General features: G+C 44.8%; 1 protein-coding gene across 1 annotated transcript in view; it reads left to right on the top strand.

Moving 5' to 3' along the window:
• Positions 1-18,623, top strand: part of bmp6 (bone morphogenetic protein 6) — a 49,767-nt gene that overhangs the window by 24,222 nt on the left and 6,922 nt on the right. Inside the window, exons 3-4 of the mRNA XM_061666172.1 lie at positions 1,508-1,656; positions 1,917-2,114. Of these exons, the coding sequence (XP_061522156.1) occupies positions 1,508-1,656; positions 1,917-2,114 (347 nt within the window). The remainder of the gene's footprint in view (positions 1-1,507; positions 1,657-1,916; positions 2,115-18,623) is intronic.

The raw sequence follows: 18,623 nt of genomic DNA, 5'->3' as shown, positions 1-18,623 counted from the left end.
AATGGACAGTGAGGGAGCCTAGCGAATGTTAAGGTGGAGGTTATTTCGAAAGACGGTGGGAAAAGGCTCCTCTTTTGTCCATCGCGAGGCCCGCACAGCGACACGACTGAACGACGGCTGCGGGCGAGACTTGCGAATGAGATTTACTGTAGCCAAAATCACTCGGCAGTTGACCATCGACCTTATTATTCCAGTCCATTTAAGCAGTCAGTCACGAAGCGCTTTCGTGCGAGGCGCCTTTCTGTTGCCCCCCCCTCGCCGATGCTAAACGCGTGAACCGAGGGGCTCGAAGCTCGTACGCAAGCCGTCACACACGCGTACACTCTTAACGAGCGAGGACGAGGCGCTGCCAACGCATGACTGCGGGCGCATTCTCTGAACACCTGGATGATAACGGCGGCTTTTGATGTTGCTCCGGGAGGCGGGGTCCGCCGCACCCACTGCCGTGTTATTACGGCTGTAATGGCCCACTCGTGCTCTTGTCTTCTTTGTTATGACTCTGCTCTCTTTTCATGGAGCATTTTTCAATCACTTCACTCTTATGCTCAGCGGGACGCATTGCACCGCCATCCTGCTACGATGACGTTCTGGACTATTCTGTGCTTCCAACTGTGCGGGAACAGTTTGGGGAAACTGTCCTCTCGTTGGAATGGCCTTGTGGCACAATACCTTCGTTCATACCCTTTGGGCTGATTTTTCACGAGCATCGTAAATCCGCGCAGAGGTGGGTTAAACGGGTTCCGGTGTATTTAAAAACAGGCGGGCGCAGCCGACTTCGTTCGGCGCCGGTCAAAGCGGCTCCTCTCGTCGCCCTTCAATGCGTCGCCCCCCCCCCCCCCAGCTTGTCGCAGACCGGTCGGCCAAATTGGCAAACACGCGTCGTGAGCCTTGCGCTTGCATGAAAATCAAGCTATGCCTTTTTTTTGGCAGCTCCACTGTGCATCCGTAGTCTACGAAAATGGAGCCCTTGGTCGCCACCAGTAGTGATATTAACCTCGCCTAGGTTCTTCTCTGCTGTACAATAAACAAAGAATTATTTTTGAGAATTAGGTTCTAATCTGTTGCTACTTGGATGTTCAATTCTGCAGCTGTTTGTTATCTTTGAATCGCGTAATTTCACTCGTTGGACTTTTGCCTGATACTTTTTTTTTTTTTTTTTTAAACCAAATTAACCCTCCATTGCCCCCCCCCCCCCCCCCCCCCCATCACCCAATAAAATTGATAAATAGTAATAATTTTAAAAATGAAAAAGGCCAAATCTAACTCAACCAGATGGCGGCACTGTTCTGTTCGGATGGAACGATGGACGCAGACGGTCGAAATTGCGGGGATGGAAGTCGGCAGAACGCATATAACGCATTGTCTCTGTGAGATCTTTGATTGTAAAGTTTTGAGCTTTTGTTCAGCCAAATTTGAGTCCAATCAACCTTCGCGGTTGATTTGTGTAAAATAACGTATACAGGAGCGCGTTATGGAACTGAGTTTGCGTCATGTTGATCTTGCCCAGAGAGGCCGACCTGTTCCTGCTGGAGTCTCGCAGGCTGTGGGCATTGGAAGAGGGCTGGCTGGAGTTTGACATCACGGCCACGAGCAACCTGTGGGTGATGAGCCCAGCGCACAACCTGGGCCTGCAAGTTAGCGTGGAGACCAGCAGTGGTAAGCCATTGATCTATGCAACGTTTGGACAAAAGTATTGCCACGTCGGGCCTTCGTAACAACTTTAGTCCAGTTAAGATTTGAATACAAAATGTTTTATGGGGATGAGATGAGGATTCTCACATTCTTCCACACCAATGTCATACGAAGCATTATTTGGAAAAGGTGTGTCGCAAAACTTGTACCGATATAGTCTGCATATTCAATGAACCACGTGTTCACAAAACGAATCATTTGGAATGGTCCGTTTTCCGAAACAGGGCAGAGCATTAGTCCTAAAGACGCCGGGCTGGTCGGGCGCGACGGTGCTCTGGAGAGGCAGCCTTTCATGGTGGCGTTCTTCAAGGTCAGCGAAGTGCACATCCGCAACTCCCGCTCCGCCGGCGGCAAACGTCGACAGCAGAACCGCAACCGATCCGCGCAAACGCAGGAGGCATCCGGAGGGCCGAGCCAAGCAGGTCAGTCCGACGCCCGCCGCATCGACTCGGGTGACCTCGTCGCGTAGCGCGCGACTGCCAGCAGACGCCAAAATCACAGCATCCCAACCCCCAACGGTGTTTGTGCCAGCAACAAGTTAGAATAGAAAACGTCCAATAATCCCAATACCTCTTCCAGCCGCAATGTTAGAATAATATAAAGCATTATAAAACATTTCTTTCCTGATCCCTTCTCGCTTGTTGATCGCCTGTTGCTTGGCAGGATACTTCTAATAATAAACACCCAAAAAAAAAACATTGGCTGCACAATTGACAAAGTAGGGCAGAAGACAGTCTGCCCCTGGACAGAGAGCTGAGGAGGTTACTAAAAAAAAACTAAAAAAAAACCCTTTATCTGTGCAAATGAATTTCTTAACAGAAACTCACAAATATAAACAACAATGTCTTCTATTTAGTTGCATATTTGTGGAACAGTTTTGGCCACTGTTTTTTTTTTTTGTGTGCTTAAATTGGATGGAATTTGATGATGCCGCTCCTTCCGGGGTGCGCGCCTTGGACACCATGGTGGACACTTCAGGTCACATACAAAGAAACAGGAATAAAATCAAAAGATGTAAATCATAAAAACATGAAATGATATTAAGAAGATAAATATATACTGTGGATAAGCAAGTGGCACGCTTCAATAAATATTAAATGAGTATTGGAAAGAAAGAAAATGACAGTGGATGCAGAATATTTACAGTATATACAGTAGATATCAAAGTCTACACACCCTTGTTCGAATGTCAGGTTGTTGTGAAACCAAATCATTGCAAACCTTTTTTTTTCTATAGCCTGTACAACTGAATTTTTCGTTTTTTTGGAAGTAAAAGCAAAAATACTTCAATGTAGTTGCACAAGTTGCACGCCCGCTTTCAACTGGGCCGTGGCTGTGTGTTCCATTCAAACTCATGCTAAATAGGAATCAGCACACCACCTGCCACCATTTCAAGTACCTCGGATTAAACGCAGATCATTTTCAGATATTCTGGTAGGCTTTTCCTGTCATTTTGTTTTGCTTCGCACACTTTGTGCACTGCGAACACCGACTGCTCTTTCAAACTGCTCGTTATTCCTTCCACACTGTCTGAGGCCCGAGTTCCAGCTGAAGAAAAAACATGAGAAATATTCCCGCGTCTTTGTATGGTCCAGTGAAACCGAGGTTGAACGTTTGGGCCATAACTCCTAAAAAGATATGTTTGGCGCAAACACAGCAGTGCTTATCACCAAACGAGCTAGTACTATACCTACAGCGAAGCAGCTTCGGCCACCATGCCGACCATTGATAATTACTTTTATGAAATGATCAAAGACACAAAAACTACATCCGTCCATTTTCTGAACAATAAAACTTATCGTCAATACTGAATACTAAATGCATCAATTGTGAAGGATCAATTCCCACACAGTGCCGACCTCGCTGTCAGCATTTTGTCCTAACTCGCCTACAATGGGCAGCTGAACAGGATCAGCGCGATAGAAAATGGAGCCTAAAACCACAGAGTAGATTCGAGAAATGCAGCATTGACCCGACGTTGTAGAATGAAACACATGTTCACTCTTGGCTTCGGACTGACTTGTACCCAGGCTGTCCGAAGATGTGACAAAATCTCCCTGGAGATGCTGTTGGCGAAGTAGAAAGCCATGGCGCTTTTCTGTTGTCCCAGCTCTGTCCGAAAAGTGTAGGGATGCACATGGGCCACAACATTAGGGACACCTGGATGAGCGAAAGCAGTGTGAACACACGCCTGTGTGTGCATATGGTTCACTGAAACAGGACGCGGCGAAGTGAATATTGCCCACGTTCGCCACGCTGGCAAATCAAAATCGAAACTCACAAGCCCTGCCGGATAAAAGTTACATTGAGCGCGCTCATTCTGCCGCGTGTGAACAGTGTTAATGGTCTTGTTTTCCCCCCTGCTTCGTAAAACGCTTCAATCCACCGTCCGGCCGCAGCAGGCTAAGCTAATTGAAGCGTGCGCGTTTATGACCGCGACGTAGGGTCAATATGTCCCGCGATGCACAACAGCTCTCAAACTAGCGAGCTGCCTTCTTCCTCAACGCACCAGCTGAGAATCCCACTTTGGTCGTCACGTCGAGCGGCGGCGCTGGCTCGAAACAGGGCGTGGCTAGGTAGTCATTCGGGGGCCCGAGACGAACATAGTCAGCCCCGCCCACACCTTATGTAATATAGACCACGTCGAAGCTGTACATCGAGCAAGAACGGGAAAGAATTCCACCGACAAAGCTTGAACAATGAGTGTCCTCAGTGTCAGTGCCCAAACGTTTATTGAATGCCGTTCAAAGAAAAGGCGATGCAGCCCAGTGGTGAGCACGAGCCTGTCCCATCTTTTTAGAAACGTGTCGCAGCCATGCAATTCTAAGTTCAGGATTATTTGCTCCAAAACAACAAAGTTGATCAGTTTGAATATGAACTATTTTGTCTTTGTAGTGTATTCAGTTAAATGTAGGATTTGCAAATCATTGTATTCTGTTTGTATTGATGTTTAACACAACGTCCCAGCTTCATTGGAATTGGGGTTGTACATATCTGACAGCTAAAGTTAGCATACTAATATTTTAGAATATTAATGTTCATCCTTAAATAAAGTGTGAATTGGAGAAAATTCTATAAAAAGCCCATAAGATCCTTCTTAGAGGTTATCAAACAACAAGTGAATCGTCTCAACACTTTTACTTTCATAAATAAGAAAATGAATGAACATTTACCATTTTTGAACCGCTTTTATACGCACATCTTGGTGAGCAAATGCGTCACTCATGTCACTCTTCACATCGATAAACTTCCTCCTACAAAAATGCACGCTAAATCGCAATTGCAGTAAGTGTTGAAAAGAAACGAACGAAGTATTTTCCCCAATTTGCAGCCCTCCTGCCGTTTGATGAGTTTGAATTGGGCCTACATCGTTAAAGCTTGTCGGCTTTGTTCCCAGTGACGAGGACTGGCTAAGTGTGGCTAAAGGTTAAGCTACGTTGTGGCTAACTACACACGTGTGGCTAGATTTCTATACTGTTTGGCCACATTGGCTAAGAGGTTTCCTGACCCATTACCAGCCATGACTACAAGTGTGTTTATAGTTTTCTTTTGCAAAAAAAAAAAAAAAATGATGAGGATATCCATGGAACAGGAAGTAGAACTGACTCAAACGAAAATATTATTCATTTGACCAAAACCAATAAAAGACAACTTGGTGACAATATTGCTGGGGTTTCCTGTTTTCTCTCCATTATGGTCACTATATCATAGTTTTCTTTTTTTTTTCATTTAACAGATAACTGAATACTTGGAAAGAATATGACCTAAAACATTACCTGTCGAGTTAATAAAGGTTTCATAATGGCGACCGAGAATTAAGTCACTTTATGTTATATCCTGTGGGGCAATTGGTTTTGAAATGAGAACAACTTGAAAGTCAACCAGCGTCACGGTATGGCTCGTGAGGAACTGTGGAGGTTCCACTGTCGAACGAATACACATGTATTTTTAAATTTTGCAATTCCCTTTTATTTCTATAGTGCCAAATCACAACAGAAGTTGTCCCAGCACTTTACACACGGAGCAGGTCGAAGACCACACTCCTGACTCATTATCGGACCAACAGAAACCCACACGAGCAAGCAGTAGGCGACGGAGGCAAGAAAAAACCTCCTCTTGGGAGGAAACCTCAAGCAGACCCAAAACTCAGTCTGCCTCGTAAAAAGTGATCGTGTGCCAGTCTGACCCGGTTCTAGTTCACAAATGACAATTTACAGTTTTCACCCCACTGCTGTCAATGTACACAATGTAAATAGACACAGGTTATGGGTGACGTGTTCATATTAAAAGCTACGTGTTCATATTAAAATGTGCATGTTCTGCATTAAGGCTAGGTGACGTATACTAAGTAAGACTCATGTAGTCAAACCAATCCCTCCCGAAGCTATCTGTTGGCATAAGAACCAGACGCCCGAGTATGTGCCCTTGTAGGTCTCGAGGATGGAAAAAGACTAATGTTCAAACATTATCAAAGGAAAATCAATGCAATGAGTCAAATAATGACTCTACTTGAGTAATATAGTACCTAACTACCAACTTGTAAAGATTTAAGATATACAAACGGGATGACCTCATTCAAGTAGCTTGTACTGAGTCTGCATTTGCCGCCCAGTTTGCATCAGAAGGGACGCAATGCCATTTTCTCAGTTAAGAATCTGCCCGAACTGGGACACTGTGTGAATTATGTGCGCCTTGGCAAATGGGTCTTTGTGCACAACCCGGAACATCAAAAACCGTCTGCCTTGCCACTTGGGACAGCGGCGCGGCTAAATATTTAGATCTGACACAGGAAGTAAGGAGCCCACCCTCCCAGCTCCTTCTGCATGATGGCTAAGCGTCTGCGGGATTGTTTGAGATGGGAGGATCGGCAAGGAACTCCAGAGTGTATCAAATACAGAATCACACACTCCAGAGACAGGGAGGGGGACGGGAATAATGGAAGGACGGATGGATGGTAGGAGCGTCATCAAAACCAACAAAACGTAAACACGGTCCGCCAAGCTTTCTCTATTTTCCGAAACAACATTTGGACATTATGAAGGGAGTGGCACTGTATGTTTTCATCGCTCCACTGTGCACCACCTTCTACATGGAGGCTTGGATGGATACTAGAAATGATGGACACATTTCACATTCATGATGTCTGCTCTTAACCTTTTTTATTGACTCTTATCAGTCTGATGCTTTTCTAGCCTAAATCTTTGAACAAAAACTCATGTTCTCAACTATTTTTTCCTATCTGTGCTCCCTTTGAGAGATTTCTCATTTTCATAATTTGAAAATGACATCAATATCACGGTAGGAAAATGTTTTCCAGATGACACAAGCACTTAAAATGTCTGCCAAGAAAATTTCTGCAGCATTAGTTTGAGACATCATTATGTATGTGATAAATTATAGCAAGCTGCACTTTCCAAAGCAGACAATCTGCAGACTTGCAGCCATGGGCTCCCCACCTGTGGGAGGGGCCATAGGGGTCGGGCGCAGTGTGAGCCGGGTGGTGGCCGAAGGCGGGGCCTTTGGCGATCCGATCCCCGGCTACAGAAACTGCCCTAGGCACTTGGAACGTCACCTCTCTAGCAGGGAAGCAGCCCGAGCTGGTGTGTGAAGTTGAGAAGTTCCGACTAGATATAGTCGGGCTCGCCTCCGCACACGGCTTGGGCTCTGGTACCAGTCCTCTCGAGAGGGCTCGGACTCTTTTCCACTCTGTAGTTGCTCATGGTGAGAGGCGCCGAGGGTGTGCGTATACTTATTGCCTCCCGGCTCGGCGCCTGTACATTGGGGTTCACCCCGGTGGACGAGAGGGTAGCCTCCCTCCGCCTTCGGGTGGGGGGGATGGGTCCTGACTGTTGTTTGTGCCTATGCACCAAATAGCAGTTCAGACCCTTTTTGGAGTCCTTGGAGGGGGCGCTGGAGTCCCATTGTTCTGCTGAGGGACTTCAATGCACACATGGGCAATGACAGTGATTGGGAGGAACGCCCTTCGACACCCTAGGTCGCAGTTCGATGATCGACTTTGTGCTCGTGTCATCGGACTTGCGGCCGCATGTCTCGGACACTCAGGTGAAGAGAGTGGCGGAGCTGTCAACTTGATGGTGATGAGTTGGAATCCGATGGTGAGGGAAGATGGCAGGCCTGGCAGGCCCAAACATATTGTGAGGGTCTGCTGGGAACATCTGGCAGAATCCCCTGTCAGAAGGAGTTTCAACTCCCACATCCGGCAGAACGTCACCCACGTCTCGGGGGAGTTGGGGAGCATCGAGTCCGAGTGGACCACGTTCTGTGCCTCTATTGCCAAGGCGGCTGACCGGAGCTGTGGCCGTAAGGTAGTCGGTGCCTGTCGTGGTGGCAATCCCCGAACCTGTTGGTAGACACCAGCGGTGAGGGATGCCGTCAACCTGAAGGAGGAGTCCTATCGGGCCTTTATGGCCGGTGGGACTCCTGAGGCAGCTGATGGGTACCGGCTGGCCGAGCGGAATGCAGCTTTGGTGGTCGCTGAGGCAAAAGCGCGGGTGTGGGAGGAGTTCGGTGAGGCCATGGAGAACGGCTTTGAGGAAATTCTGGTCCACCATCTGGCGTCTCAGGAGGGGGAAGCAGTGCACCATCAACACCGTGTATAGTGGGGATGGGGCGCTGCTGACCTCGACTCGGGACGGTGGGGAGAATACTTTGAAGACCTCCTCAATTTGCTCGACATGCCTTCCCATGAGGAAGCAGAGTCTGGGGTCTCTGAGGCGGGCTCTCCTATCTCTGGGGTTGAGGTCACCGAGGTGGTTAAAAAGCTCCTCATTGGCAAGGTCCCGGGGGTCCCTCCACAGTTGGTCCTTGGCTCTTAAAGCTGTCATTGCAAACAAAGGCTTTTGTACAAAGTATTCAATAAATACCAGTTGGTGTGTTCAATACTTTTTCCCTGTGTAATTTGACATTATTGCACACAACCTAATTTCTGATCTTATTTGTTCTAGTTTCTTTGTATGTATGAATTACTTGGGTTGTTCCCAACATCTGGTAAAATGTTCATGTCAATAGCACCTTTGGAAATATATTTTGTGTGATATGTTAAATACTTATTTCAGCCGCTGTATAAACAAACAAACAACCATTCGCATCCGCATTCACACCGATTTCGAGTCTTCAATCAACCGAGCACACGTGTTTTGGGGATGTGGGAGGAAACCGGAGTTCCCGGAGAAAACCCACATGCAAACTCCACACAGGAGGGGCCGGGATTTGAACCCCGGTTTGTTCCCAACATCTGGTGAAAATTTCATGTCGATAGCACCTAGTGAGAAAAAGGGTGACGTGATAAATACTTATTTCAGCTGATATGTGTGTGTATGTGCGCGCGCGCGTGTGTATATATATATATTTATATGTTTATTATGTTTACCTTTGGAGTAATTATAGATAGAAAAACAAATTACAAGATTGAAGTTGTAATCTTAGAATCAATTTGTATATTTTCCTCATAAACAGGACTTTATTCTCATAATCATAAAACCTTTATCGAAAAAAGATCTTCAAGTTCTCGTCAAATTATGATTTTAATACATGATAAATAAAATAATGAAATAAGTTATATTCATTTTTATCTCTAGGTTTTGCAACTTTTTAGTCCTCCGAGTTATTCAAATTTATTCTCATGATATTATGACTTTAATCTCGAAATGTTGGATTTTTTATTTTTTTTTTGTGTCGGACATTAATCTCATTTTTTTCTTTTCAGTGTGGGCTTTATACTGCTTTGCCCCCTAAATCTTGCCACTTTAATGTTTATCAATGTGCATGTTTTGTTTTTTGTTTTTATTAAAGGGACTGAGAGCTAATTCTGTATTGCCATTAGAATGTTTAAAATGCTGAATCGTTCCAACCTTTCTACAGTACTGTATTTCTTTCCATTGTAAATTTGAAGAATAATGTGTAATTAGTGAATTTTGATACTTGGGCGTCCTTTGAGTGGATCTTGAGTGAGTACCTTGTCCAAAGAACAATGCAACACCTTAAAGGATTAATTTAGGATTTTGTGGGGGCGACGCAGCTAACGGGAGCCGGGCTGGGCTCTAGCTTTGGGGGGGGGGGGGTTAACAACCATCCAGGGTAGAAATATCACATCCCAACAGAGCACGGGTGGCCTGTGATTAGGCCTAGCCAGTCATTAACCGTGCAGCTAAAAGACTGACCACACTAACAGTATCGCTTAAAGAATTATAATGACACAGCGCTGGGCCAGCTGTGTTTTTTCATCTGTCTCTCTCCTCCTCCTCCTCCTCCTCATTCCCCTCGCTCCTTCCCCGCCCAACCTCCTTTTGTTTACCATCGGAGTAATTAGACGAGGCAGAGCTCCCTCACAGGGTTTAATAACCTCTGTGATGAAAGACAGGAAGAAAGATAAACTTGCGGGGAGGAGAGCGACAACATCAGGACGTCAGAGGCAAAGACGCCGTTGTCCTTTTAAGTCCTCTTCGCTTGGGTGTTGCGGAATCAGCGGCGCACTTCCGGTTGGAGTTCAAACTGCGGGCTTGTTGACTGTATGTACATGTAAGGGCTACTGTAAAGGCCGCAGTCTTTTCTCACTTGTAAATGAGTCCTGATTGAGGACATACAGTAGCACCCTCGCTTTGAAAGTCCAAATTGACAACGTATGATTTGTGTGTTTTTGGAACGACACGCGATAAAAAGTTGTTTATGGATTTTTCCTCCCCCTGACAGAAGGTGCTAGAGTTTTATTTTTAAGGCTCAGTGAATGGCAGGTAGTGTTGTGAAGAGCTGATATGTGCTGAGGACTTGCAGTGCATATTAAGAGTGTCACACAGCGTTTCCTTGCCTATTGAGTAGGACCCTGGTGTGAGAACGGTAGTAACCTCAGTGAAGTCACTGTGGATTAGGGGAACATGGAGCGTCACATTTTAACATTTTGTATTTTCACATATGTTACGCCCTGGTCGCCTTTATATACAACCCCAATTCCAATGAAGTTGGGACGTTCTGTTAAACACAGATAAAAACAGAATACAATGATTTGCAATTCATGTTCAACCTATATTTAATTGAATACACTGCAAAGACAAAATATTGAATGTTCAAACTGATAAACTTTGTTGTTTTTAGTAAATAATCATTCATTTAGAATTTTATGGCTGCATCACGTTCCAAAAAAGCTGGGAAAGGTGGCAAAAAATAGTCAAACAGTTTAAGGACAATGTTCCTCAAGGTACAATTGCAAAATTTAGGGATTTCATCATCTACGGTCCATAATATCATCAAAAGGTTCAGAGAATCTGGAGCAATCACTGCACATGTAAGCGCCAAGGCCGAAAACCAACATTGAATGCCCGTGACCTTCGATCCCTCAGGCGGCGCCGCATCAAAAAACGACGACAATGTGTGAAGGATTTCACCGCATGGCCTCAGGAACACTTCAGAAAACCAATGTCAGTAAATACAGTTCGGCGCTCCATCCGTAAGTGCAACTTGAAACTCTACTATGCAAAGCAAAAGCCATTTATCAACAACACCCAGCAACGCCGCCGGCTTCTCTGGGGCCCGAGCTCATCTAAGATGGACTGACGCAAAGTGGAAAAGTGTTCTGTAGTCCGACGAGTCCACATATCAAATTGTTTTTGGAAATAGTGGATGTCGTCTCCTCCGGGCCAAAGAGGAAAAGAACCATCCGGACTGTTATGGACGCAAAGTTCAAAAGCCAGCATCTGTGATGGTATGGGGCTGTGTTAGTGCCAATGGCATGGGCAACTTGCACATCTGTGAAGGCACCATTCATGCTGAAAGGTACATACAGGTTTTGGAGAAACATATGCTGCCATCCAAGCAACGTCTTTTTCATGGACGCCCCTGCTTATTTCGGCAAGACAATGCCAAACCACCTTCTGCACGTGTTACAACAGCGTGGCTTCGTAGTAAAAGATTGCGGGTACTAGACTGGCCTGCCTGCGGTCCAGACCCGTCTCCCATTGAAAACGTGTGGCGCATTATGAAGCGTAGAATACGACAACGGAGACCCCGGACCGTTGAACGGCTGAAGCTGTACATCGAGCAAGAATGGGAAAGAATTCCACCTACAAAGCTTCAACAATTCGTGTCCTCAGTTCCCAAACGTTTATTGAATGTTGTTCGAAGAAAAGGTGATGTAACAACGTGGTAAGCATGAGCCTGTCGCAAATTTTTGGGAACGTGTTGCAGTCATAAAATTCAAAGTTAATGATTATTCGCTAAAAACAATCACGTTTATCAGTTTGAACATGAAATATCTTCTTTGTCTTTGTAGTGTATTCAATTAAATATAGGGTGAAAATGATTTGCAAATCATTGTATTCTGTTTTTCTTTATTTTTAACACAACGTCCCAACTTCATTGGAATTGGGGTTGTATTTTGTTGCTATTCAGAGTTCACGTCTCAATCATCACTTAACCCTCAAATTGACCCCCAAAATAATAGGAGAATGTTTATCATCTCTGCATGAATGATGAATGTCTTTACCTAATGTAATGGTGACAACTGTCTAAATTAAAATAAAAGCTAATGATTGCATTTGCACACCTAGGTGTTCTTTTGGGTCAGTATGATCCAGGATGTTTTTGATGACTATATATTTCTGAAATCTATTACGGGCAGTTTGTCTCCAAACAAACATGATGTAACTGATACATAGTTTTGGGTAAAAGCAAACAATTTATTGTTTTGGGAGGCGGAAATTACTTGTCAAATTGACTTTTAAGAACATAGACGTGTACAACCACAGGTTGACACATTACATAATACTTTACCCAGTTGTCCCCATTGAATTAGGTAATGTCCATCATTAACAAAGTCAATCTTTCAAGGATATGAAAAACGTGTAATAGGAGGCTTAATACAAAATATCACAGAAATCAGATGGACACAAGCAAAGAAAATCGCTTCAAAAACAACACATTGAGGATTATACATGTTTATTGACACACATTACTCCCTAAATCTAGACTATGTACAGTATACAAAGTCAATTGTTAATCCAAAATATCCCTTATTTGGGGTATTTAGACCACCATAGAGTGACTCTTTAAAATGGACTTGGTGTAAAAGTGTCAATTTTATTTCAAAAAAACACCTTGTTTTGTCATATGAGTGTCCAGAAAAGGCCCCTCTGACAGCTACTTCTGTTTGACCCAGTTTTGTATCCGCTTTGTGCATATTTGGCTCAGACCTCCCCTTTCGTCTGATTGGTTGCCTCCGTGTAGAAGACCCACTTGTGAGAGCACGCTGGCTCGGAAACAGCGAGAGACAATGTTACATCCCAAACACTAGAAAAAGTTGGTCTGGCAAACTATGTCCCCTTTAAGGTTGCTGACCCCTGGCATGGAAACCTGTGATGATTACCATAGAAAAGGATTTTTTGGGCATTTTGCAATATATAGGAGAGTCTTGCTGCTCAGTATAATATGAGCAATACAGTAAATTGAATCAATCAATCAATTACATGCACAAATTTTACAATGCAGATTGCAAGCGCGTAGCTGAAAGCAAAATGACTCGTACAAGAATATGAAAAGATTTACATTTACTTTAGGTTTACCTTGTATTAATTAGGTAGGTGAGTTTAATACTGGAATACTGGGATAATATTTAATTTTTTTGGGGGGGGGGGCGGGGGCAGTAAATTACAAGCGGCCAATTGGTTTAGCATGGATGCAGATAGTCGAGAGTCATGAATGCTAATATATGTCGGCCTGGTGCTAAGTATCGCATCACTTTTATTTTCATTTTTACGACTGACATTTCTCTGAGACCACAAACAAAACATCCCGAACTACTCCCAAAGACATAAGTGTCACAAGTAGCCTTCTAAACGTTATAATTGCCAATATTATATACCCATTTTTAATGTTTCTTTCCACCTCCGCTCTCAGTTAGGTAAAGGAAAAAGGAAATGAATGCAGGGCTCACGGGAGCCGGAGCTCGGCGGTAGCTGCGTGGCGTTAAATTTTTACTGGCAGGAAGGGGCGATGTGGTTTATGCGCACCACAAATCTGGGCCTTTACACTCAATGAAAGCCCACTGTAGATATCAGCGTTACTTCTCTTGAAGAGCGCTGTAGACTGTGCGTGCTGCCTGCTTACAGCTGCTACTACTTGCTAACTGCATGACCTCGGCTCGAGGGACGTGGAACGTCACCACTCTGGCAGCGAAGGAGCCCGAGTCGGTGTGTGAGGTTGAGAAGTTCTGACGAGATAGAGTCGGGCTCGTAATGCACACAGAGCCTGGAAGTTTATTTTTACATTTTCTTCGTAGCGCCTTTTTATTATCAGAATGACATCAACAGATTTTATGTCCTCATTGATATGTTATTCAAGTCTTCCTCCCATCTGCTGCAACATCCGTAATGTTGGATCAGGACTTGCGCTATGATTTAATCTCTTATGAAGCAACTTCTGGTTCCAATAGGCTGTAATAGATGAAAACCGGATGAAACCGTTGACCAGATGAAACAGTTGTTCAGTATTACTGTTATTAATTATCGTTAATATCTTATGTAGCGTCTCCGTGCATAAGCGGCTCTGTAATCTTTCAACATTAGTGAGAGCATTGGAAGCTAACAGCATTTTCGATACAGCTTATTCCCACCATGCTTCATTATCATTATAGTTCTGTAACTACAGGTTGTGTGTAAGAAGATTAGACCATTGACTCAATGGATGTCTTGGGTTCATTTCAACTCACGAACACGGGTTATATCTTCGAGTTGTGCTTTTTCAGTGCGTTTGACTATTTGCTGGTATGTTCCAGCCTGCTAGATTTCCCAAATGATTTTTAAAGTTATCAACAAACACCAGTTTTGCTCCATTTGAGCAAATTCTGCTCCACCGTCCGGCGTCTCAGCAGGGGGAAGCAATGCACCATCAACACTGTATATAGTGAGGACGGGGCACTGCTGACCTCGACTCGGAACGTCGTGAGCCGCTCGGGAGAATACTTCGAAGACCTCGTCAATTCCACCGACACGCCTTCCCATGAGGAAGCAGAGTCTGGGGTCTCTGAGGCGGGCTCTCCTGTCTCTGGGGTTGAGGTCACTGAGGTGCTTGAAAAGCTCCTCGGTGGAAAGGCCCCGGGGGTGGATGAGATTCGCCCGGAGTTCCTAAAGGCTCCGGATGTAGTGGGGCTGTCCTGGGACAGTGCCTCTGGATTGGCAGACTGGGGTGGTGGTCCAAATCCGAGACCACGGTCTTAAGTCGGAAAAGGGTGGACTGCCCTCTCCAGATCGGCGATGAGATCCTGCTCCGAGTGGAGGAGTTCCAGTATCTTGGGGTCTTGTTCACGAGCGAGGGAAGAAAGGAACGGGAGATCGACAGGCGGATCGGTGCGGCGTCTGCAGAGATGCGGACTTTGTATCGATCCGTTGCGCTGAAGAAGGAGCTAAGCCGAAAGGCGAGGCGCTCAATTTACCGGTCGATCTACGTTCCTACCCTCACCTGTGGTCACGAGCTGTGGGTCGTAAAGCTACTGTCCCTGCGACCCGACCTCGGATAAGCGGCGGGAAATGGACGAATGGATAAAAAATGCATTATGTTGCTGATTTAGCAAATCAAACTTATTTCAATACTTTGTTTTTCTCATATCATTACAATACCCATATTTTGGTCATGGTAATCGTGATGTGGGGCAGCACAGTGATCGAGTGGCTGGCAAGTCTGCCACACAGATCTGAGGTTGAGGATCTAAATCTTGCCCCTGGCCTTCCCGTGCGGGGTTTGCATGTTCTCCCTGTGCTTGTTTGGGTTATCGCCTGGTGAGCGTGCACGCTTGCGCCTATGTGCTCCGCGACTGGCTGGCGACCAGTCCGGGGTGTGTACCCTGCTTCTCACTCATAGTCAGCTGAGACAGGCTGCAGCTCTCCCATGGCCCTAATAAGGACACAACATGCTATAGGAAATGGATGGATACAAGTACAGGTAACCGGGATCATTTTTGCTCACGATAATTGTGATATGAAATTTTGATACCGTTTCATCTCAACCATGAGCATTGCAAAGATTTTGCATCCAGCATTCTAGTTACCGTCTCATAACTGTATACAGAGTAATGTGTGATTTAAGAGCCACTCTCACAAACATTATCGGGTTACGTTTCCTATGTCCTTGGATCCTTGCTATCTATACTTGACATCCCAAACATTCACAGGTCGTTTTATCTTTATCTTATTTTAAGACAGTTTTCTAAATGCCCATGTGTTAATTCAGTGCTCCCTCGCACATTCAAATAAACATCCAGCAAGCGGCGCTTCCTAGCAAAGAGGAAGGAAGTCAGGAACAGACGGGAAACGCCTGAACAGACCCGACTGCGGAGAAGTGATCTGTCAGGGCCCGTTTGACGTGGTTAATGCAGCCTCTTCTATTTTGCATAATATGTTTATATGTTTCAGTCCTCCTGTGTGGTTACTATAGCTAAGAAAAGACAAAAGGAAATTCAACAGATCCCATGATGTTAGTAACAATAGAAACAACAACTTGTCATTTCTATTTCTGGCCTATGCATGTTTAGAGCCTGTTGAGAAATTTCTCTAATAGAAAACGAACTTTATTTAAAGGGGCGTCAAATGTAAAATTGGACTTTTGATTTACTAGTATACCTATAGTTGGGTCTTGGGTGTCTGCCCACCCATCAAATGAGGAATTAAACAACCGAGTAAATATTTGATCTACTTGCATATGTAAGCGAGGTGTTCTGCACTTCCGCCACACTGTCACATAAGAGTTGGACTAATTTACCTAACAACCACCCCACGTAGTTTCTCTTCCAGTAAGAAATGGGAAAAGATGTAGAGCCACTTTCAAGCCTTTGCATGTCTGAAAAACGATCATATAAGACTTACAGGGGTGTCAAACTCAAAACACACTTTAGGTCACGGGCCGAACAGGACATCGATTGAAAATGTGAGAACGGGAGTTGTGATGTTACACGTTGCTGTTCCTGCTTTGTTTAAATAATAACCAACAATGGGCTACCCAAGATACTAGTGTTTGAGCTGCATGAATACAGAGCTACAAAATGATCACGGGTAGCCTTCCGTTCAGTACGATACAGCGGCTGAAATAAGTATTTAACGTATTTCTCACTAAATATATAAAGGTGCTATTGACGTGACATTTTCACCAAATGTTGGGAACAACCCATGTAATCCATACATGCAAATAAAGTAGAACAAGATGGCAGCATATTTTTGTCAAGAATGTCTTGGTAGATTTGCCCATTAATCCTTCCTTCAATAATGTGAAGTTTACCAGTACCATTTGCTGAAAAGCAGCCCCAGAGCATCATGTTCCCACCTCCGAACTTCACTGTTGGTATGTTGATGTGCAGTGCCATTCCTCCTCAAAAGGTGGTGTGCCTTATGGCAGTTCAATTTTGCTCTCATCAGACCAAACTATATTCTCCCAGTATTTACCTGGCTTGTCCAACTGTTGTTCAGCAAACCTTCAACGAGCTTTGACACTTTTTTGTTTTCCAGCAACGGGGTCTTGCATGGTTAGCGTGCATATAGACCATAGCGGCGGATTGCTTTGCTCACTGTTTTCCTTGTGACAACAGCACCTGCTAATTCTAGGTCTTTTTTTAAAGCTCTCCACAGGTGGTCCTTGGCTCTTGGACAACTCTTCTGATCATTCTTTGCACTCCTCTGTCAGAAAGGAGCCCCTGATCGAGGCAAATTTATGGCGGTGTGATTGGCTTTCCACTTACTGGGGGTCCACACAAGATCTCACCCCGTGTGGTCAAAATGTTCACAAGAACGGTGAGCAATAATCCCAGAACCACACGCGGGATGAATGGGGACATGTATCGTGAGATTTTGAGTGAAAACCTCCTTCCATCAGCAAGGGCATTGTAGATGAAAAGCGGCTGGGTCTTTCAGCATGACAATGATCCCAAACACACCGCCCGGGCAACGAAGGAGTGGCTTCGTAAGAAGCATTTCAAGGTCCTGGAGTGGCCTAGCCAACGAGCTTTGACACTTTTTTTTTTTTTTTTTTTTTTCCAGCAACGAACCAGGAAACAAGTTGAGTTTCTACCAACAAGTTCTATTTTGGTTTCATCTGACCATATGACATTCTCCCAATCCTCTTCGGGATCATCCAAATGCTCTCTAGCAAACTTCAGACGGGCCTGGACGTGGACCGCCTTAAGCAGGGGGACACCTGTGGCACGGCAGGATTTGAGTCCCTGGCGGCGTAGTGTGTTACAGATGGTAGCCTTTGTTACTTTGGTCCGTTCACTCGGTCCCCCGTGTGGTTCTGGGATTTTTTTGCTCACCGTTCTTGTGATGATTTTGACCACACGGGGTGAGATCATTGCAACAATTACTTTGCGATGGTCTTGAGCCAGCTCTTTGCCCTTACTTATCACGAGATGTGTCTTGACTCACACCTTGGCAATGAGACCTTTTTGTAGGCCATCAATTAGGACTGAACCAGCTGATTTTCATTTGCACTGACAAGGGGCCGGATTGCTGTTTGATGAGTAATAGATTTCAGGTGTTGTCTTGGCTTTCCATGCTTTTTTTGCTCCTCCCTTTCTTCATGTGTTCGATACTTTTTCTCCGTGTCATTTCCCATGATTACCCACAACTTAATTTCTGATCTTATTTGTTCTACTTTCTTTGTATGTATGGATTGCTTGGGCTGTTCCCAACATCAACAAATATATTTAGTGAGGAAAACGGTGACGTGTTGAATACTTACTCCAGGCGCTGTAGCTGTTGCGCTGCGTTAACGGATTTTGTAGTTTGTGTGTCATACGCAATTCACGTCGCAATGTTTTGCGTCTGTTCGGCAATCAGAGGCATTTCCCAGCATGTGTTGCTGTAGTTACAATTGTCAGGTTTGATTGTTATCTATGCCTCTAATATAATGTTTCATACCGTGATAGCGTCTAATTAAAAGCC

Source organism: Phycodurus eques, chromosome 21 (genome assembly GCF_024500275.1).
Source record: "Phycodurus eques isolate BA_2022a chromosome 21, UOR_Pequ_1.1, whole genome shotgun sequence".
Taxonomy (NCBI): domain Eukaryota; kingdom Metazoa; phylum Chordata; class Actinopteri; order Syngnathiformes; family Syngnathidae; genus Phycodurus; species Phycodurus eques.
This window is presented reverse-complemented; position numbering and strand designations above follow the sequence as displayed.